The sequence below is a fragment of the Phasianus colchicus genome, chromosome 9 (genome assembly GCF_987193195.1).
Source record: "Phasianus colchicus chromosome 9, bPhaCol1.hap1.1, whole genome shotgun sequence".
NCBI lineage: Eukaryota > Metazoa > Chordata > Aves > Galliformes > Phasianidae > Phasianus > Phasianus colchicus.
The window spans coordinates 27,614,956-27,638,159 of NC_143444.1; the positions used below are offsets into that span (position 1 = coordinate 27,614,956).

The 23,204-nt window shown below is 40.4% G+C and overlaps 1 protein-coding gene across 7 annotated transcripts in view; it reads right to left on the reverse strand.

Annotated features, from left to right (window-relative positions):
* The window catches only part of GLIS1 (GLIS family zinc finger 1), a 179,053-nt gene that overhangs the window by 86,167 nt on the left and 69,682 nt on the right, over window positions 1-23,204 (reverse strand). For all 7 annotated transcript variants that reach the window (XM_090146691.1, XM_090146690.1, XM_090146692.1 and 4 more), the window contains exons 2-3: window positions 11,544-11,742; window positions 4,333-5,434 (exon numbers count right to left, since the gene is read on the reverse strand). In XM_090146691.1, coding sequence (XP_090002817.1) covers window positions 4,333-5,434; window positions 11,544-11,742 — 1,301 coding nt within the window. The remainder of the gene's footprint in view (window positions 1-4,332; window positions 5,435-11,543; window positions 11,743-23,204) is intronic.

Consider the following 23,204-nt stretch of genomic DNA (forward strand, 5'->3'; position numbering starts at 1 on the left):
GGCGTACAATGAAAATAACAGGAAGCACAGCGGGCCCACTATCTCTCCTGCAATCTGTACAAGGATCTGTTTCATAGGTAGAACTGCCAATGGTTAGTTGGTGTGATGTAGTGATTTGAACGCAGGAGCTGCGCTGATAAGCTGGAATTGCCTAAAGGTGCCTCTAGGTAAGTTACCTGTGGTCTGAGTCACCAGTGCAGTACCTTTAGTGCCTCCCCCTCAGGGACTCAAGAGTTGACTGCAAAAAGCACAAGTGCTGAGTTTCACAGTGCACGGATGTAGCACCCAAATCACAGCACTGAGACTATTCCCAAACTGAATATATTGCATACATGCAAGAAGAAAAGACTCTGCTTCAAAGCCTTATCTACCTATGAAGAAACACAATGCCCACAGGCAGGGCTGAAACGCACACGGGAGGCATTTGTTTCTTTGAAACACATGAACTGGAAAGAGTAACAATGGCTGTTACCACCACCCAGCTCCCTTTAGGGATGGCACAAATGTGACCATACCCAATTTCTATAAACATAAATGGCATATGTAGGGATTCCATAAAGGTAAATATATTCATCTTTTCTCAGGTCTGTGAAGGCCTGCAACAGAGTTTCCCTGAACACATAAGCTTGCAGTGATGAGAACTTCATCTGCTGCTCTTTATGAAGCCGGAGACGTATAAGAGGATAAGCTGATAAGCCATGTTTGGATTTTTCCAAATCAAACAATTCCAGACAACGAAATTTACATTTACAAGCAGGGGCTTAAACCGAGGTTGCAATATTTAGAGATCAGCAGGGTTCTACCCTCCAAAGTACTGGAAGAACTATAAGACAGCAAAAGATGCAGCTATGAGAAACGATTTTTTTTTTAAATAAAAACCATTTAAGCTTGCTAATTTTTGCTGTCTCAGACAATCAAAATTCCAATTGTCTGGGACATCAAATCTAAAAAAGCATGAAATTAATCTTCAGAAGTTAAAGTCTTAAAGGCATTGCATCATTATTTTTGTTGGATATATTTTTGATTATAATGCAGATGAACCCCAAATTTAATAAAACTAAAATAACATGAGTTAAGTATGAAACATAACAGGATATTGCAAAGAGATTAGGTAGTTTCCTTTAGACTACTTGCAGAGCCCAAGGAAAAACCAAACTGAGGGACACAATGACGAGAAGGCACCACTAAATTAGAATATTTAACGGAGTATGAAAGCAGTAGACTCATAGTACAGGTTTTGGCAACGAAACACAGCAAGCAGAATATGGATCTGCAACATCAGTACTTCTCTGCACCAGATACTGTTTTGCTTGTCAACCGTCTGTAGTAAAGAAAGAAGCAGACTGGCTAAATTTAAACCAGCTGTAACGATGAGAGTGTTACAGTTGGACTGAAGGAAGCTTACCTCATGAAAGTATTGTGGAAACTGCTGTTGGAAAGATAATAAAAGGATTAACTGCAGTTTTAGTGAACCATTTACTTTTCAATCAAAATGTCTCATGTATTTCCTGTTCTCAAGTAGCTTGAATTCCAAAATTCCTTTGTCTATTACAGTACATAGTAGCAAAGCCTGCCATAAGAAATTAATAATTTTACATGGAAAAATACTTTTATGTATGGTGGCGGAGGGCTGCTTGCTGTTCGCTTCTCCCGAGCAGTTCGGTACCTCACAGCCTGCAATCTTACCAAGGGGAACAAAATCAAGGGCTTAAAAAAACTACAATGGGTAATTGTGAATAGCGAAAGAAAATCTCCACTACAAATACCAAGAGATGTAAAGTTACTTCAACAAAGCTACAGCAAAAATGAAACAAAATCTCAGGGCTGTATAGACACAGAATGAACTACCTTCTTAATTTGCAGGAATAACAGCACAATTATTACCACATCAAAAGAAAAGCCATCATTTAAAATGACGTGACATCACCGCACACTGAAACACTGCACAGCAACCCTTGTTTAAAATGGAATGGAATGGAATTCACTGGGCAAATAATCTCCCCTTGATATTAATAACTTTAAGAAGCTGTGTTGCAGCTTTGAATCTTGTCCTTGCTGGATCAAGGTCTTTCCAGGGTAGAAAACTAAGCTTGCAAAGAGGACATACTTTTTGTGTGCCCACTTGGAGCTAGGTTTGCTCCGACACAGGATTCCAGCTTGTAACACCTTAATACACTGATAACTCTGCTGATATCAGAGAGTGTTCTTCAGGGAACAGAAGAGTTAAGTGCAAGTTCTGCAAGGTAAAACTCCTAATTATGACAGAGGCGATCTCATGTAGGGGAACAACCACACCGTCTCCTGGAATTACACATCTATGTGCTTACATGCCAAGGCTATATCCCTGCGTCATGAAGGCTATCTGCAATAGCTGATGTAAAGTTTTTTCCAACCTATTCATAATGTTGAGCCTTGTGATGTTATCAAAAGCCAGCTCTTTGAGGCAGATGTACGGAATTGAAAGGAGGAAGTTTTTAGCATTTGCTGGGATGTTACATGATTTAATGTCTCTGGTTTATCCAGTTTCCTGCAGGAATGGGAATGTAACATTAGAAATCTGCTATACAATACCTGTCAAGTACCTATTTTGCAGAAAAAGACAAAACTTCCCTCACCCATAGAGTCCAGTGAATCTTTCAGCATGATAATAAAGCCAATTGGGGTTTCATGTTTAAATATTTCTTTTAAGAACTGTGAGATAAAAGTGGGGAGAAGGCCGATTTCATTATAGATGGCTAAAAACAGTCAAACAAAAAAGAAGGCTAAAATAAAATCTGCAAGCTTCCACAGCTTACTTCTGCTTTTGTTTGGTAAAGAGCAACTAACATTCATTATTCTTGGATGATTTACGACCAAAACAAAGATATTTATAGGCATTTCAAAATCCTTCGTACTTTTAAATACGGATGGAGCTACTTCTGGAAATGAGTGAGTTGGTTCATTCACTCAAAGCTGAGATAAATAAGTAAGTCTTCAGAGACTTTCCATTTTATCTTGGACAGTGTGGTGCTGCTCTCTAAATATCTGCACTATTTCCAGTATTGTGGGAATATCCACTGAGCAGTGCAGATCTTAAGATAATTTTTTCATTTATTTGATGGCAGATAGAAGATAATGGTGCGATCACTTACAAAGAATATCTTTCACCTTAGAACATTTTGGAAAACATTGAATATTTTTTTTCCTTCTTTTTCCCTGCCACACCCATTGTAAGCCAGCAAGCTTATCCCTGAACAAATGAAAAAAAAAGCAAGCTTTTTATAAAAGCATGCTTTCCTATTGCTCCATACAAAGCTACAGCTTGCCATGGAAAAGTTTGTCTTGATCTTCCTTACAAACATTTTCCATTATATCATTCTCTGATCAAAACAATAAAATAGACATATAGTCAAAAATTCTGCCTATCACAAACAACAACCTGCTTTCAGAGACATTTCCTTTGTTTGGACTTGTCTGCCTGTGTGTGCATGTGTAAGTGCATGCACGCACACGCGTGCGCATGTGGGTGTTACAAATAAGACTTTCCAAATTTCATGGCCCAATTTGGAAGCTTATGTCAAACTTGTTTTGCTTCATCTGTTTCAGTCAGGGTCTTATATCATTGTTGTCTCAAACATGTGGAAAGCTTAATGGAAGTCATTAACTTTTATTTTAGTTTGGCCATATTGTCATCATGGTGGGCAGATGCAGAGATGGTGCTATTCCCAAGATCTTCTTTTTGGAACACTGATGTTGTTTACATCTTCTTGATCAGAAGAGAACAATGGTTTTTACTTATTTTTAAAGCTCTGTTTCACAAATTAAAAAAGTCCCTGAGAACCTTTGAAAACGTAATTGAAGATATTCTTTCTATTTTTTAACCATTTAAAATCCTTAACAAGTTTCTTTTTCTTTTCTAAACTACCAACTGGAAACTTTTGCATTCACCAATCTATGGGTTACTGTTCAGCTGAAGGAATGAAAAGAATTTCATTAGATGTGTTTTATGTTTCTCGATTAAAAAAGTCACCCGAGGCTCAGTGACTTGTTTTACATTAAGTGACTGCTGTCTGCTTTGATCATCGCTTTATTAATGCTTTAATGAATATTAAAAAAATAAAGTGCTGTATTAAAAGTAAAGCTCTCGTATAAGGAAACCGAATCTCTTTTCCAAGAGCCACAGTGCTTCTTACTCAAACATTTCCTTCTACATTAAGGTTTTCTCCAATTCTCCTTTAGCCTGCTGCAGATTGTTACAGGAAAGCACAACTGTATTAGAATAAGGTTGAAGGGAGAGCAAAGAAGAGAGCAGAGTAATATGCTTCTATTCAAACAAATATATTCCAGACTTACCATGCACTTGTTTGGTTTTTCTCCAGAATGAACCCTCATGTGAATCAGCAGTTTGTAACGAGCATTGAAGGGTTTATAGCGGCGGACGCAGCCTGCCCAAAAGCAAGTGAAGTCCTCTCCTTTCCGCTGGTCAATGTGTGTCTTTTCTATGTGTCTGACCAGTTCATCTTGTTGGTCATAAGTGGCACTGCAGTCAATCCACCGACAGACCTGTTTGCCATTGCCGAGGTCCTGCTCATCCCCCTCACTGGGCTGAAGGGATTTCGGAGACATAGAGGCATGTAAGTGAGGCAGCGTCCCTTGGGTCTGGCTCAGCTGCTGGTGTAGATGGTAAGGGGGAGGCAGCCCTTGATGATGTCGGAAAAGATCAGTGGTGGAGGAATAATCGTCAGCTGGTTCTTGTTTTAGGAAACTCACCTTCTGTGTGCTGTGGGAGGTGTTTTGATGAGGAACGCTAGTACCATTCATCATAAGGCTGAGACTTCCATTCTCCTCGACTTGCTGCATTTGTATCTGCTCACAGTCACCTCTGTCACACTCAGCAGAAATAGGTACAAGACATGCTGGAGGGGAGGGAATACTGCAAGGGTTTCCAGGCTGGGAGCAAGACTGGGGCCGAGAGGATTTCTGAGCACTGTGATGACTGATCTCCACGGGATGAGAGGAAATGCCAGCTGAATTAGTTCGCAGTCCATTCACACAGGTGACCAGTGACGTCTGTGATGTGCGGATGATAGCTGCAATATCAATTCCTTCGGCTGAAGACGGCACAACAGAGATGCATCTCTTCTTCAGGTTGCTTGCTTGTAGCCTAGCCGAGTGCTGAGGGGTGCCAAGTGACAACGGACTCGGGGAGGAGCTGTGTTCATTATTAAACAAGTAGGAAGAAAGTGAATTTGTGAAGCTATTATTCATTAGGTCTATTTCGGGATGCAGACTACCAGAGGCTCTCAGCTCCATCCCCTCCGTAATCCTTCTGTGCGTGGAAGCCTCAGACAGAGCCTTATAATCACCAGGGCATTCTTGTTTAATGTGCTGAGCTGGGTGACTTCCATTCAGGCATGGAGCAGCAGAATCTACTGAGTCTTGAAACCTGGGTGACCTGTAATATAGTTTGTATTAAGCATCACTAACTACCACAGGATTTATCGTTTTTGTACAAGACACAACATTTGTAAAGCCCTAGAGAATGGAAGCACTCGCTCTCCGCTGAATGTTGCTCATCTAATGCAGCAATTACAACAAAAAATTCTGCAGTGCTTCCTCTACAACCCTTGTAAAGGCAGCATCGTTTTACACAGGATTAATTTTACACAGTGAGTTATGCACAGAACAGCCAGTCTCCCCACCACTGCTACGGGCAATTCATCAATCACAATCTAGGTTTTCAATGCATAATAGATTGGGCAAAACAATAGCTGAGAATGAAGTTTGAGAGCTTTGGGCTTTTTTGAATTATTCAAATACCAGTATTTTCCTCAGAGTGCACTGGGAAAATTCCGTGGTAACCTTGTTCACACAAACCCAAAAAGGCTGTAGTTGAATTCTGCTTACACGTGACAGAGATCTGTGCTTTGCTGAATTAAAAAAGAGTAAGATCTGTGGAGGAAAAAAAAAAAAGGCTTACGAATAAAGAATAGCTCATTTCAGCCAGTGGTCCAGAGCTGATGAGAGATCAGTCAAAAGATAACTGAAAAAGTCCACAACCGGGAGATTTAAACTGGCAGACTATATATTTTCATTTCCATTTTTCATATGATAATCTGCCCAGGTCTACAAGTGCTAAAGGATGATTCTGCAGAAGTGATTTTCAACCTCTTTTGATGTGTGCTGAATCCAATCACTCAGGAAGCAGGAATCCCACACAGACATTTCAGTAAAATTTCGAGGAAACATTTCTTTCTAACATTTTCCTCCAAGCAGTTAGCAATTGGCCTATGCTTTAAAATGAAAAAAAATAATAATAATCTCGTGATAAACGTTTACTGTGCATGACCCTGCTGTTGGTTAGGACCAGTGGAAGTACCTTAACATATCCCTAAAGCGTGGTTGGATTTAACCTGTGGCTTCACCATGCAGCGACGTGCCAGGCCTGTGAGAGGAAACAGTACATCTGTGTGCAGGAAAGCTGTACCTGAACTTATAAACCCTCCAGAGAGGTCCTCTAAGGCTCTTATGCTGAAATGTTCCATATAAATGAATTTTATGCTTTTTGATGCTATCACCAGAAAAGCTGAAGAAAACCTGGCCGTTGGGCAACTCTGTGTGATGCTGTAGCTGACAAATCTGACAGATTTCAAAGGAAGAAACATATATGCTTAAGATATTGTGGACGTATTCATACATTAAACTGCAGAGCTACTGAGTAAACAGCATTTATTTTTTTGACTTAGGTGATTTCATCTCTATTGCTTCCATCAGACCACCACAAACGTAAGGAGCTGGGACCACTACTAACTCCTTCGTAACAGCTCTCAAGTAGAAAACAAAAATAAATTTTAAAAAGCTTCAAAAAGTCTTCCTGCTCATCAAATGAAAGCTGTCAAAGAATGGTATCAGTCTGAGGCACACAGCTGGCAACATACATCCACTGGTGACAGGTTTCTAAGCTGCAACAGTCTGCAGTCAGTAGGGCTTGATATAAAAAGCTTTAAAGACATGAGAGGAATGAAATTCCCCACCATTCATTGCTACGGAACAATTAGATCTTGCATTTTGCCACCAGAAGTTTAAAAAGATTACATTTAAAAATTTTAGAGGTTTCCATAATCCATTAGTTATAATTTCTCCCTTTAGGTTTGCACAGTTGGTCTCTGGGTAAACTTAAAGCACCTGGTTTTACAGATGGTGAGTTTTTAAAAAAACTACAGTATTCATACATTATTTTTTAACATTTACAGAACCATATGTCTGTAAAATATGTGGCATAAGCATTAGTAAAAACCCATACTGCACATGTTTGGGAAATTCTGCCTTGCTAGCTTGTAGCTCTGCCACTCTGTAGAAAGCATGGAGTTTTAAAGGCTTTCTGAGAAAGATTTTACAGCGTTCCATGCCAGGCATGAGATTTCCTACTATTTAGCTTCTTCTGTATGAGAGCTCCTCAAAATAATTCAGTTTGTGCTACAGCTTAGTGGTCCCAAAGTCTCAGGCTAAAACAAACACAACACATTTCTCACATCACATAAAGCTAACGCAATCCTTACATTTCAGCCCACGATAACTGGTGTCATACTACTAAGCTTTATGTAAAGCACCCATCCTGCTCCATCTGATAATGGATTATTTGACACAAGTGAGGAATTCAAGCAGGAGTCTGTGCAGATTACCTGCAGGATGGATTCAGATGTCCTTATCAAAGAAATACTACATTCCCCAAGTTCCCACCAACATCAGCCTGCATTTCTAGCACAAGACCTTACTTAGAATCAGGACTGTACTGTTGTGATACAGCTACAGCACAAAATATGAGACACATAGAAGAGTTTTCAACCTTTTTCCAAGAACATTTCAAAACCAAAAGAGAGGAGGGCACTAAGTTCAAGCATCTCATTGGCAGAGCTTTCTTATCCATGCTTTGCCTACACATTGGTGAGTACAGACTGCTCATGCATATCAGAAACAACGCCTTTCTGGGCACTGCAGCTTTCTCCTTAGCACTAAGTGCTTTACATATCCTGCTATCATTAACTTTGCAGAGAGAATCTGGCTTTGTTTCAGTTTCCTGATGGTCAAGTGGTGATGTACTGAATGCCAAAATTGCATGAAAGCAAACTGTATTCCTGGCAGAATTTCGCCATCACAACTCTAGGGAAAACCCTGCAGATTTCTTCCGGCCTGGGGAATGGGGAGAAGGGGTGGGGAAGCAAAGCTGATGTGAGAGAGAGACAAGGTGTCTGAAACACGCTGTGCATCTCTTATGCCACGTTGTTATTCTATTTGGTCCTGCCATGGCATCTTGCTGTTACAGCCAGAGATCAGGTTCCAGAACTGCTACACATAGCCAGTGTCATCTTAAGGACTTTATAATCCCTGGATATAAACATAAATTCATATGAAACAAATGGACGAGAGCGAGAGGGATGGCAGATTGCAGGACAGCATAAAGAGCACTGTGTGGACACACAGACCTGCTTGGGCCGCGCTGGGGGCTGCCAGGTGAGTGAACATGCAAGGAGTGGACAGGAGTCGGCTGGAAGGGGAACAAGCCCCAGGAATATATATCCCTTTGCAGGGAGCATCCGTGCACCGGTCTGAGGCCACAGTACTGCTGCTCAGCACACGAAAGCTGAGCGTAAGGCCTTCACAGGGTAACAGCAGCCTCTCAGAGGACAGGAAAACAGTGCTTCCAAAGAGACTCCCTTATGTGGTAACTGGAGCCAGAGCACAAGGCCAGCAGCACCATGCCAGAAGTGCTGCAGTTCCCTATTGCCCTCAGAGGAAAAGACCACAGTATCTTAAATCTTCAGATTATTTACAAAACAAACGGACACTCCTTCACTTGCCACTGTAAATGTGCAAGCAGTGGTAACTGACAGTTTTAAGAAGCTGGAGGGGATCGTTCTGCCGCACATCCAGAGACCCTTTGCAACACTATCTGACTGCTCCAATGTCCTCCCTGGGTTTTATATGCACAGTGTGGGCGGGTTTGCTCCATCTGATAATGGATTATTTGACACAAGGCCAACACCAGCTGAGTGCTGACTCCAGTTGTGGTAAGGAAGGTATTACGACTTTTCCAGTCCCACACACATCGCCTTCACAGATAGCGTGCAGCAGCAATTATGTTGCACAACTTAAAAGATATTAATTGAGTGGGAAAAGAAGGGGCCTGGGATGAAAAGGGATTGTGATTCTTGGGTTAAGCAGTCATTGCCAGAACGCAGTTTACAACATAAAGTGATCCAGAGAGAAGCTGACGGCGATAACAAGTTTCAGTGCACCGAGGGGAAAAAAAGACAAAGCCAATGATAACCCCAAATCCTGAGGGAAATTTTGGATTGCCAGGGGAGATGCTCTCTGATTTGTTTGGGTTTTCTTTGGACACTGCATGTCCAACAAAAGCAGAGATGTTCAGAGATCAGTTTGGAAAACTTGTTTGAATTTGTATCTGCCCTTGTTTCCATGCTGGTCACCAGAGCTGGACAGAACAACCAAACCACCTGCACTGTCTCTATGCACTGACATCTGTCAGTTCCAGCCGTTTAACTCTCCTGTATCAGAGAAGGAAGGTTGAAATCTGGGGAGGTACAGGGCACCTCAGCTCCCACTGAGTTCACTGGAACATGATATGCACTTGCCCCCACCCCAGCTATGTTCTCCTCTTCCAAGATCTTTAGAGAAAGCTCTTGTTTTTTGTTACTTGTTTGTCAAGAACATTTACTGTCACAAACACTGTGAACAGAAATCATCCCAGCTGCTGTCCACCTTCTCTCACATGCCAAGGTTCAGGTTCTGTACCATGTGTGTGATGACAAAATTAGACATGGTATCTCAGCGGTCCATAGCTGGGCATTGGCATTACCTTGTGAATCCTACGCAGACAAAGGCAATATTGCACAGGTAGACATACAAATAGAGCTTGACAACATATAAAGGAATAGAAGGGACATTCCAAATATTCCCTGAACAATTCCAAACTGTGGCTTAGCAAGCAGCAGAACCTCCAGATTTTAGACCATGCTATTAAGTAAAGGGATAGAATTTGGCCTGTCACCTGCCACTTTCTCATGTTATGCAGTAGACAATCCTTTATGCTGCTCTGGGAATCCTTCTCAAACAAGAACTGGAAGGGGTTCATATTTCCAAGGGTGGGTACTGTGACCCACGGTATGCAGGTATCTGTCATTTCCTCATTATAGGTTTTACAGAAAGGTTCAAAAAGATCTAAGCAGTGTACTACTCTCTTCCTCCTTTTGTTTGCTCCAGCCCTAATTATCTTTGTTTCATAATTGTCCTCACTGACAGAATAAAAAAGTGTAATAAGTGGCAATCCCACACTGAATCACAAAGAAGCTGGGAGGAAGTACACTTGAATACAGCTGCAATATCATCTACAAATCTCTGTAGCAATTGCAGAATATTTTGTTATGTGACATGGATATTATTTGTTCTTTTCAAAGAGCAAACAAACAGCTCTTTCCACTTCCTTACCATATTGCTGTGTTCTCTTCCTAAAAACACAGATGTTCTCAACCCAGAAGTAAATGGAAAAGGGGAAATAAGACATAAACATGTACAATAAAATCAGAAACTGACAGATTTCCAAGACCAAACTATAGTTCATATTTCCTTTTGCTGTGACTATGGATATTTGGGTCTGATAGTACCATGCAGAGCACCATGCCAATTATTCCAAGTATCTAAGATAAAGGCTGCTGCTTTATTGAGGTTTTTTCTTTTCTACAGCTCTTCAAAAAGCTGAAGATTATTCTGTATTATATACTCTGCCAAAAAGAAGTAATTAAAATGGATGGTCAGATTTAAATTTATAGCAGGCTTCTATTCACAATGGATGTCTGTTTAGGGTACTTGTTTAAAATCTGGTAATGTTAAATTTGTAACAACAACAAAAAAATAATGTGTTTTCATACAATTAATTTATAGCAAATGTTTAAATAGAGATTCTGTTCGTAGCATATCCAACTACATTGTATATATCAAAACCAGAGACCAAATTTTCACATTACAGCCTTAAAAGCAAATGCCAAGGATGCGGCTGTATGGGAACACCGAAAATTAAAGGAAATACTGTAGATATAAAAATGGCATTGGCTTCCTGTAGGTTTGATGGTGGCATGTGAAATTGCCATATGGGAGAAACTGGCTTGGGACATGGCATTGGTGTGGAAAGTGGAAGTACAGAGGAGGCAAATGTGACACTACCTAAACACCTGGCAAAACTCTCCTTGACTGTTGAGCACGTTAGTAAAGTCCACATAGAGGAAGCAGAGAGGCTGCAGCTGCATATACAGCAACTTCTACTGGCACTGCCTTGGACTGCTGCCTGTGCACACGAGCATATCCCTGCAGTGAAAACCTGCAGATGAGTGGAATGGTTACACAAGAATCCAAAGAACTTCCAAAAAGAGGCAATAGCCAAAAGTACTCTTTCTGTAGTACGCTGCTTGGATACCTGCTATTGGAAACAGAAAACAAGGAAGCATTCCAGAAGAGCTAAGGACACAGACCCATAAAACTTGCAGTGATACCTTATATCAGAGTGTGTCAGGTTCAGCTGACCAACGTGAAGTAATCTCTCACAGGACAGTGGGTGGTCTCGCATGAGTGGGTTTCCTGTGTGGATGAACAGTCCTTGTCTGCAGACTGGTACAGAGCTACTCGTCATCTCCATGTCCATCATGGTCTTCTTCTCAGAGATCAAGTTACAATGACTGTAGCCACCATTAACTGTCAAAAAATAATAAAAGAAAAAAGTAATGAAGTGATTATAAACCTTATAAAACTAAGAACTATGCTTTCTATTGCTTGGCATGTTCATTTTGGATCTCCTTGTAAACTTCTTGTACATGGCACAGCAGCGGAAATTAAACGTTTTCCAAAGAAGCAAAAATTAATTCCAAAGAAATCAGAATCTGTGAATTATGATTTTGTTTGTTTGTTTGTTTGTTTTTTCAGCTATTTTACACTACACTTTAAGTCAAAAAAACTGTGTGATAACTTCCTTTCTGACTGTGTATTTTTATGGTACAGTCTTGCCTCTGCCAGATTTCGTGGAAGAATATTTCAGAGTCTCTCTATTTTCAGAGTCCCTTTATTTTCAGAGAGAGCAGCTCAGTGATGTAAGTCAAGATTTTCTTTGCAGACGATTATCTCTGCAATTATGACCTTAGATGGGCATGTTACTCCTTTACTGCCAGGTCAAATAAAATTTTGCTTCAATGTATACGTGTGATCAATGTGACTCATTACTATAAATGATACTACAACTAATAAAAATAAGCTCTGTTTTGGTGGATATTGCATTTTACTTGACTTGGAAAATCAGACTAGAGCTATAGCAATATTCTTCAAAGTATAAATATACCCACTAACAGTAATTCCATTGAAAAGAAAGGACAAAGGGGGAACTAAGAACCTAGATTGTACTGGTCAAGCACTAATCATTTCATTTCATTTCAAGTGTGTTCATTTTGGTGGGGTTTTTTGTTTGTTTTTGTCTGGGCTTTTTGTTTTGTTTTGTTTTTTACCTCTAGGGAACTAGTCAAATACTCATACATGGGCAACTATAAAAGTATTTATGAGACATTTAACCTTTAGATGCTGGCTTAAAAATACACAATACCCACTTACCATCATTTTCATTATTGTATATGAATCATGCTTTTAATATACTACATCTCCCTCTAATCTCTTGTGGGTTTCTTTGTTGTTGTTGCTTTTTTTTTTCCCAAGGAGACATACTCTCATGGTGTCAGAAACTAACTGCAAGCGTATTTCTCTAGTTACATACAGAGCCCAGAAAGTAGCTCCTGCCCCCTCGTACCCAGCACTCTTGGTCTGGGTACTACAGAGCCAAACTGCACTGTAGTTATTTCAAATTCTGCAAAGAAAAGACAGGCTGTACTTACACATCACACAAACTAGTCATTCTCAAAAGCACTGTCATTTGACCTCTAATAGGGTGTTACAAGGCATGATTAATCTCACCACAGCTCTGCCATCTACCAGCTTTACCTTTACATCATTCAGCCATCCCAGAATGGGTGTCTAAGAAGGGCTCAAGCACCTCCACAATTTTTGCCACTGACTGCTTCGACACAGCTCCTCAAGAGCCAAGGTACCTGCCCTGAAAGTGCATGAAGGCCCATTTTCTCTTCTGTATAGCTGCTACCCCTATGGCTAATGAAGGGCAGTGGCAGAGCTTGCTGCTGTGTCCTCTACAATTACAGTCAGGGCACGCTTTGAAAGCAATGAGAATGACATTCGAGTTTTTGGTGAGTACAGATGAGAAGAAACAGGTGACACGGAGAGGCATTAAAAGTCTCTGGTAACTGGAGAAATTGTGAAAGGGATTGCAGCACAAAAGTCCATTCTCCTCCACTGGCCGGGCTCCACAGCTTCCCCATCATGCTCCACGGCCCCATTGTAAAGGGAAAGGCATGGCAGAGGAAGATGCAGTCCAGGCAAGGATCCAGACTCAGAGCAAAGAGTGGGTACATGTGACACCCAAATTACAAGTCTCATGAGGCATCACTGTGACATTTCAAGAATAGAATTCCCTGTTACTAGTGAAAAGTCCTCAGTGTTTGGCTGGTACATTACACTTCTTGATTACTTGTTTGTATGATTTTTATTTTTTCAAGACACTGGAATCGTTACAATTGGAAAGACAATGCAGAGTTTTTCCTACCCAGCTCCAATCTCAATACTAAGGTAAGTGGACAGTGCTAGGAAGTGAAGGCCAGCAGTATCTTACAGAAATAAACAAACTAAATAAGAATTTCAGAAAGATACGTAAGATTTTACTGTATTTAAATTATACAGAACAGGCCATTAACCTCCTTCATGGTGACTAATATCTATGTTTTAGTTATCTCAGCCTCATTTTCAGAGACTGCAATATTCAGGGATATTTGTATTCACTGACAGTCTGTGGCTGCTGTAAATGACTGGAGATGCAAAGAAGATGCAGAGAAATACAACAACTTTTGACTTGTGCAGGGCAATCAGATGCATTTGGTGGTTGGGGACTGAAGTTTTTAAGATCTCAGTGGATGCCTTTCAGCTAATAGTGGGTGCTTATATGAAAATTAGCTGCGCCCTGGTTGTAATCAGAACATAAATGACTATTATATCCTCTGCAGTCCACATCTCCACATTTATTCCAGTCCCATCCTGGCTTATTCCCATCAGAACTGACTCATTTCAATGGTAATATCTTCTTCCCTAGCAAGACTGCACAGTCAGACTTGTGGTTGTTAATCTGAATTTATGAATCACACCGAAGGGTATCAAAATATAGTGCTGAACACTGATGAAAGATGCTCTACACACTTTTGATGGCCACACCACCAAGAGAAGTTGGTACATCAGTTACACCTACAATACCCACATCACAGTTCTTCACTTTTTCAACCAGCAATATTTGCAAAACCTATCTTCTCTCCAAAATACTGTGTGTTCTTTCAAAAGCTTTTAGATTTATACTTGATCTGTAATAAAAGCACTTTCTTTTTTTCCATTCTCTAAATGGCACAAGTCTGAAATTCACTAACGCTTTCTAAAAATGCATTTTATCAATCTTACCATATTATCAAAACACAGAAACCTGAATTTTCTACTCAACTTTCAGCAACATCAACTGTAGCACACACTGATGCCTATTTGTATGAAGACGGAGATTTCCTAAAATAATGTGAACATTATTGCCATGCCATCAAGAACAATTACCTTCTCTCGCAACTATCAAAGCAGAAAATACATTTTCTCTCTGCAAAGAAACAGAAACTCATGCCAAACTAGTGAAATTGTACATTTCAGACAACCTACCTCACATCTGCCTTCACAAAGTAGCCCACAGATTTGTTAACAAGAGTTACAAACTCCTTGCACACCAGAGCCTCGTGTGACGTGATACCTGCACCAAAGCACTCTCAAACGTGCCCACTACACCAACGTCTCACTTTGCCTCTTTTTCCACAAAGCAAACTGAAACAAAGACTGAGAGATCGTCTCCGAACGCAGACAACCGGAGTCAACGTTCAAATGCTCAAGCACATGTGAAAGCAAACTCATTGTCTCCAGAAAGAAAGGAAAAAATGTCTGGTTTACACCAGCGTAACTGAGAAGGGAATCTGGCCTTTTGACAACTGGCTTTTTATGCAATATTAATATCACTGGCTGGCATACATGAGATTGAAGCATTTTCCATGTCTGGAACTGCATCTCCTCTTTCACTGGTATCAGGGGGCCTTTAACCTACATACTGTAACTTACCAATACCAGATGAAAAGAGCACAGAATCCCTGCCTTCCACCAGAGCGTTCACCCTGCTTTCAGGAGAACCATAGCTATTTCATAAATCCGTATAAAATACTAATCCTAATTTACAGAGAGTAAATCTAATAAAAGTGGAATGGTTTCCAGAAGGATCTCATGGAAGCGGAATCCTTCAAGGTAACTTTTGTCTTTTTCTGTCCTGCAGTTTTGATTTATATCTCTGCGTTTAAACACTCATGAAGGGAATGGAAGAGGTTGACACAGTAGTGTGCAAATGCTGCAATCAGGCAATTCCTTCCATATGAGTAATCAGGTTAGTTCAGCTCTGGCTATCTTGCTGCTTAAATTCTGGGGTAACTGAGTTTGGAGTTATGCCAGGTTATGTCAGATGAGAACTGGTGCTGTTGATTTGATGGGGCTGCACACCTCAGGGAGCACCACTCATAACTGTGCAGAGTCAGCTCTGTGTGTTTTTGCAGAAATCCTCCTAGAGAAAAGGAGCACATCACACAAAGGGGAACCTGTCTGTGCGACAATGAGATCAGCACTAAAAGCAATCCTACCTGAGGGCACTACTTCTCCTTCCCTAGCAGCATCTTGTTTACTGTTAAGGAATGCTTCCCTGTTACTGGTAAAATTAGCTATTAAGGTTGTAGGTGGAAAAGAGCAAGAGCTATCAGAAGAATAATTATCCTACAGTAAACACATGTTACTTTGGAGTCCACCTAATTAAGGCCAATGAACAAATAACTAAAATGATGTATAATTAAAACAACTTGCATTCAAAACAGAGATAGATTTGAAATATTTCCCTAAAATACTTAGATGTCCCCAGAGCACTGTGGGCTTTGTGGTGAAGACCAAACTTAGGTCATTTGCTTTTTTTTTCTTACTGCTTTATTCTCTTCAATTACTTCTTTAAAAAAAAAAATTCCCCATTCTTGGTTTTGTTTGGATGTGATGTCCAAAATATACCACAACAACACTGAGAAATGGGACGCCACTACTGGCAGCTGGACGAGTCGTGATGCCAGTGAAAGACCAAAGAGGTCCAGATTTTCTCAAACAAACTGAAAATCATCTGTACTGGAGGAGGCTATCAAAGCCCTGCAAGAGAAAATTATTAACCCTAAAGGTGCCAACACAGAAAAATGAGCTGTTGTAGAGAAGGCACTGTCCAGTTGATATTCAGCATCCAATTATGCATGACTAATGCTGAACAACCTTCATTACTGCATGCCTGGGGTGACTGCTGCAGCTCCCTACAGTAATTCAAGAATGGCAAGAAATATGTGCAGCACCATGCTACCTGCTTGAAGGCTCTAACAAACAAATGGAACATTTCAAAACACAGAATCTTCAAAATGATTCGAGAAACAGTAATTTTGATTAAAAAAAAAAAAAAAATCTATATTTTCCCAAAGCTTTTCTGCTGTTGACACAGCTTAGGAGAAGGAAAAGCGCTTCAGAAATATGTTGGTATGACTAGCTAATCACAGGACAACACAGCCTTAAGTAGACCTTACCTAAATTAAACACTGTTATTTTCACTTACATCCTCAGTAAGAAAATATCTTGTAAGAAAATATCCTGGACATGAACCTGTGCATTTGTTCTGGACCCAAAAGCAGGGATGTCTGCACCTTTTACTGATCTTCATGCGCACGTTTGCACTGTCTGGTACACAACAAACTTCTAAACATTTCAACTTCTTATCACTTGAAAAATGAAAGTTCTGCACTTTAAGAGACCTATGCGACATCTAATAACATGTAACTATGAAAGATTCCCTTGCTTAAGTTATACAGCTGTGACATGATCCCAGACTGCCCAACCAGGACTCTAAGTGTACACGGCTACTGTCTCTCTTACCAAGCTTTGGAAACTTATTTTTCTATTACCAGCCATAGTTCTAAAAGCTGTGCATTTTTGGAAGTTCTCTCTTGTTTTGATTTCATCTCTGTGCGATGTCAACACTGAGCACCACTAGGTGTCTTTCCTGAGGTAGGAGAAGACAAGAAGACCCTTGGTGCTGACTTGTCTCAAAATATTGTGTTAAGGCACAGAATTCCTTCTGTGCTCCATGATTTGCCTTCTGCAATGCACAGGTAGCAAATGCAGGCTCTGAGCATCATGCAGAGGAAGCAATTACATCAATTGTGACTATCAAACAAAATCAACACTACACTGAAAAAATACTAAGAATGTTCTACTGTAATCATGCTGTTCTTTTTGCACAATGGGATCAATGATACGGGCTTTCAGTATGAATATCTGTCACACACAGCTCCTCTGTTTCTTTTATATGGCCAAAGGAAGGTCACAACTCCTTCCCCAATAAACCAAGTCAAGAGACCTCTGAGCCTCTTTGGTTGCTGTCTGTCCTTACCTGAGGACTGAAGTGGTTAATGGTAACAGCACTGAATTTCCACTGACGCATACAAGAGTTCATATCTCATAAAGATGAATGGAGCAGCTCACACCACATTCCAGGGTCACCCCAGATTAGTTACATTCTGTTTCCATTTTAAGGCCTATTTCATACAGCTGGTAGAGACTTGCCTTTGCTTTTTTATATAATGCCTGTACAATACGTCAGGAAAAATGCAGTATGTGAGAGCCAACAGATTTCTTTATTACAGAGCACAACATGCTGTACAGTGAGAGTCAGATGAAGAAACAAACTGTCCTACATCTGTGTATCAGAACAGAGGTGATAGTTATTTGAAAATAGATACAAGATTCCTATTTGAAAATAGATAAAGGTGATGAGAATCTACAAGACTAGGAATAACCAACAGCATTCAAAAGGATTAGCATACAAAGGAAGGAACCTTTCCTCCAAGTTTGTTTGGTTTTTTTCCTATAAAATCCTAAAACAAAATACTACTTTTTACCTTCACATTGAGGTACGAGTAAAGACAGAAGGACTGAGAGAACTCCTGTAAAGTAAAACAAAACCAGCTCGTGGAATAAATTGCAGAGCATCAATTTTTAAAAACCTGTGAAAGATAAATGTAACCCATGTGTGTCTTTTCAGTAAAATCTGGGCCCTAAGTGTTGGCTGCATCTATATTTGTTATTTCACATTCAATTTATTTTTTAAAACAAGTTATTTGGATTGCACTTTATTTCTGCTCTGTGGAATTGCTTTTTGCAGACTACACACGGTATTTAAGAGTGAATGAGCAGGACTGCCACTACAGAATAAAGAAGCACTGATAACTTTCCATCAGTTCAGCTTAAAACAATCTGAGAACATTCCAGTAGTATAAAGATCTGTAATCTTCTCATCTCTGAGCACACAGATAGGTATGGCTCCCAAATTAGATTTTTTCTTGATATTTTAAAATCATCTCAGAGTCCAACAGAAGCAGGCAAAGAATGCTTTAACAATACTTCATGTCTTTTGTTATTAAAATGGTTTGCAATGTTACAGAGTTCAGATTTCCACCAAAGGCCTTCACAACACTTTCTGACGTTTGCAAGCATGGCTGAGATTCAGAAGAACTCGTGCCCTGTGCTTTTGGTCCCAGTGACTTCACAGCCTTAGCTGACGTTCCCAGCTTGGCTCTAGAAGCCTAAGAATATAACCATTTTAGGCAGCAGTGAATCCATCGTCAGAGAAGTAGAAACTGCCTGCTATCTCAAGGAGTGTTTCACTACAGTCAAGTTTGGAATTCAGCGTTCTTGGCTTCCTATTTGGATCTCAGGTCTCTAAATTACGGCCCCAGACGAAGCTGAGAGTAGACTGAAAATGACCATTGCTCTTTTTGTGGCAATCAGAACAGAACCCTTCCCAGCCTGACAAAACACAGGTCTCATCATTACATTCATTGTTACGGAGTCTCTTCATCTTCGAATCACCTTTTCCCTGTTGCCAGGCAATCTGAAAAATATTGTTCTCAGTACATCTGGCCTTTTTTGTGGTCAGTTATCCTTCCTTACAGTTTGGGTTTTAGTAATGGGGGGGGAAAGACATTAAAATAAATGCTTTAGGAAAATACTACGCTCAACAAACATTACTTTAATTAAAAAGGAAATCCTAAAACCTTCTTAATGGGCACGTGGAGAATATAAGCTCAATGTAATGAAATTTGATGTATTTCTTTTTTTTTCCTTTTATAAGAAGACTATGTATGGAACAGATTTAATTCACAGCATTTCTGATAGGTAGGAATAAATCATTATGATTTTCCTTGCTCTGCCAAACAGAGTGCTCCTGCTGCCTTATGAACAAACACATTTGAAGGAGAGGCAAATACAGATCCTATTCTCCTTTCCCACTTCTCCACTCACTCCCATTTCCCTTTTGTTTCTAAACTGGGTTTGAAACCTCTTCCACTGCCACCTCCTAGCTTCCCTACCTGTGCCTCACCTTCTCCCACAAACCAGAATGACACAGACACAACAAACAGCTGCTGTGCCACAAAGCCAGTGCTACCAAATTTATCTCTCTATCTAGATGCACAAGTTTCAATCCCACCTGGAGCTGGTCTCCCTTTCTGGAAAGCAGGCAGTTGTATTTGTCAGTGCAGTGACACGCAGCACGTGGCAGCTGCTGTCAGTCTACCTGGTCTATACTCCAGATCTTGGATTGACCACCAACCTGTGTGCCCAGAGACCAGCTGAATGAGGACAGATCAACCCACACACTCAGTAAATGCCACCATGCATACTGGTGTAAGGCGTAATGCAGCTCTATGCTGTTTACAATTATCTATACACTCACCTGCCCCTGTCCCCTGTGCTTTGCCTTTTTTGTTGCATAAATGGACACCACCAGGCTTTTCAGAGCAGCCTACAGTTAGACGGGGCCTGAAGTTTAAGAGAAGTCCAGAGTGACTCTTAAGACAGAAGTTCACACATTTTCTGATGAGGGTACTTGAATTGTTCCTATTGTAAACATGCTTTCATCATCAATTACATGACTCCACTGAGAAGACAGGATCTTTCCATACATGCACAGTTTGAGAAAATCTATTCCTTTTGTTTTTTCCTTCCAATTCATCTAATTCACTAATAGCCAAAGCATGTCTCCTATGAACAGCATGTGGGTTATTGCTTTCCCATTTACTTATTAAACTCTGAACTTTTAAACTCCCAGATCTCCACTCCCTACATTTTACTTAGTCCATTTAGTCTCTTTTCCATGGAACTTCTAGCCAGCAGACCATGTAAAGGCTCCACAGGGGTATGCGCTCTCCCAAACATTGGAAACACAAGGATGTGCTGGGAATGAAAACTGGGGCTTTGCCATATGGCACCTTGCATGTGTCTTGTGTAAACATGTATGCCTCTATGCCCCAACAAGGAATTTTATGTCTGCCTAGCTCAGCATGCACTATGTATATAAAAAAGGAAAAACCCACCACCCATACTTCCAGTTGAACAAAACAAAAATTATTTCCAGCAAGATGTTGGGCTCAAGGGTTTAGAAGCCTAGAAAAGTCACCGAGCCAGTAAACAGTACAGAACCTAACTTCTGCAGGGCAGAATCACGTGGGCTTATGTCCTGAATGGCAAACATTAACGAGCCGTATGAATTAATCTCCTTTACTCTGATAGGCATCAGTCACTCTTCTCCACTGACATCTTCATTCCAAGCTAACCTGGAGCTTCTTCCAGGCATTTTTCTTCCTGCTTTTTTTATATAATAGATAGATGAAAAATTAAAGTCAAAGATCACTGAAGGCTACGCGTTCTCCTAACACAACTTGGTTTCTCTGTTCTCTTATTGAGAAGACATCTTCACATACACACCCTCCATCTAGAGTCACTGCAGATCTCTCACACTCACCAAGTATTTTCAAGTATCCCCAATCAGCCTCTTTGTGCTCTTGTGTAAACTAATTTTTACAAAGAAAACTCGAATTGCTGCCACAAACAGGCAACCATTTCACCTTCACAGCTTCCTTGTTCACATAACACTTGATTCTGAATACAGTAATGGCTTTTTTGCCATTTGCAGCTTAGAGTTAGCACCACGAGAAAGGGAATTCAAAACAAATAAAAACAATCCCCCAAATATACGCTGAAAAGAGCAACAGCCTATCCCCTCTACTTTTCAATTGCTGTTTTCATTGTTTGACATTTCTTTCTGCCAGGATTTTGGCATTATTTCAAAAATACACTATATTTTATATCAAGTAATTGGCACTGCTGCTTTCTATTTTACCAGAACCATGCTTAGGATTAATTCAAGTAGAATTTACCCTTCTGTGCTCACTGCCAGTGAAGGACCTTGTGTATGCTCCCACAACAGGGCTTACTTCTCTGCACAAACCTGACAACTCAAATATAAAGCTCTTGTTGATATGTACACCTATGCTCACACCAATCCTGTTATTTTATCTGTATTCTTGGATAAAACACAGAATTCTGACATTGGTGAACCTTCGGTCTGACACAGTGCACGTGGTTTTAATTATTATTGCTGCTTTAAATGCCCTCTGGAAAATGCCCTGAAATGTCAGTATAGAAGAACTTAAGGAATATCCACGCAGAGGCAGAGGTTGCCTCCACCACGGTCTCATCACTTAACAGCACAAAGCAGTAAATAAGTACTTTCACTGAAGTGCACATATTTGCAAACTGCCCAGACTCCTGTGCTAACTCTTCAGATTTACAGTGCTCTTTCCCCTGACCATCCCAGCCCTCAGAAATTCATGAAGGGCATGAAATCATTCTAACGTGCTGATCTAACTGATCCAGTCAAAGTGAGCAAGTAATCCATTAATCACATTGTCCACAGAGGGTCCAGCCCTATTCTCTAGTCTTTCCTATGATGAGGTGACAGAGTTTGTGAGTAGCAGATGTGTTACAGAGCTACTTCCAAAGAGCACAGTTCACAGGCAGAACCCAGAAAGAATGCTGGTGTGTTTGGTGCACTGTATTTCCTGTGGGATATCTGCATCCCGTTTAACTATCTGCAGATGGATTTAGGGTTTATCTTTTAGAGAGACATCAAATCTCAAAGTGGAATCTTTAAATGATGGAGAATTGCTTCAATGGCGGTTTGTTCCACAGTTCTCAGCGTGAATTTTAAATAGCTTGAGCTTGTCTGACTTCAGTTTACAGGCACTGGCTCATTACACCTGTGCAAGATTAAGGCACAAGAAGTACCCAGAGCTTTTTTCCTCTGCAGATAACTCTCGACTTTGTTCCTACCCTTCTTTAGTGACTAACTGAGCTTCATCTTTTCACAGTAAGCCATTTTTGCCAGATCACGAATAATTTGTATGAATCTTTTCTTAACAACAGCCAGTTTTACTGGAGAACCTTGTTAAATTGTCAACGCTGGAGCAGTACAATACTAGAACCGTTCATAACTTAGAAGACATTAAAATCATTTTCCTACTTCTGCCTGATATGTGCATAAACAGAGCTCTGTTAAATTTTTATTGTTATTATTCTGCTCTATCATCAGAGTACAATCGCTTGTTCAGCCAGCAAACCCCGAATGCTTTACCTGAGGCTGCCTGGCTGGGTCCTTTAAATCTCTCGGGGTCTGGGGGAGACAGAAGGACGGTATTTCTGGTTCTGTGAGTGCGTGACTGTAATGCAAGCTCTGCTGAGAAACAGAATAAAGTCACCAAATTACACTACTGTGCCTCTAAACTTAATGACCTAGAATGAGTTCTGCTGTCGATGGGCCTAACTCAATAGGCACCACTGAAAACAATGGAGTCCCCCAGCGTGTGACCAAAAAAGAAATAAAAACTTTTTAAGGAATGTAGCAACTGCAGAAGCTCAGTAACCACTTATGAAACTGAGGGGGGAAAATCAGTCATTTGAATTTTTTTGTTTACAGGCAAACAGAGCTCCAGCAATAGAGTCACTGAGTGTGAGATTTCTGCTGTTTTAATTTAGCCTTTCTTAGGTTTGCCTTGTTTGGTTTAGCACAAGTT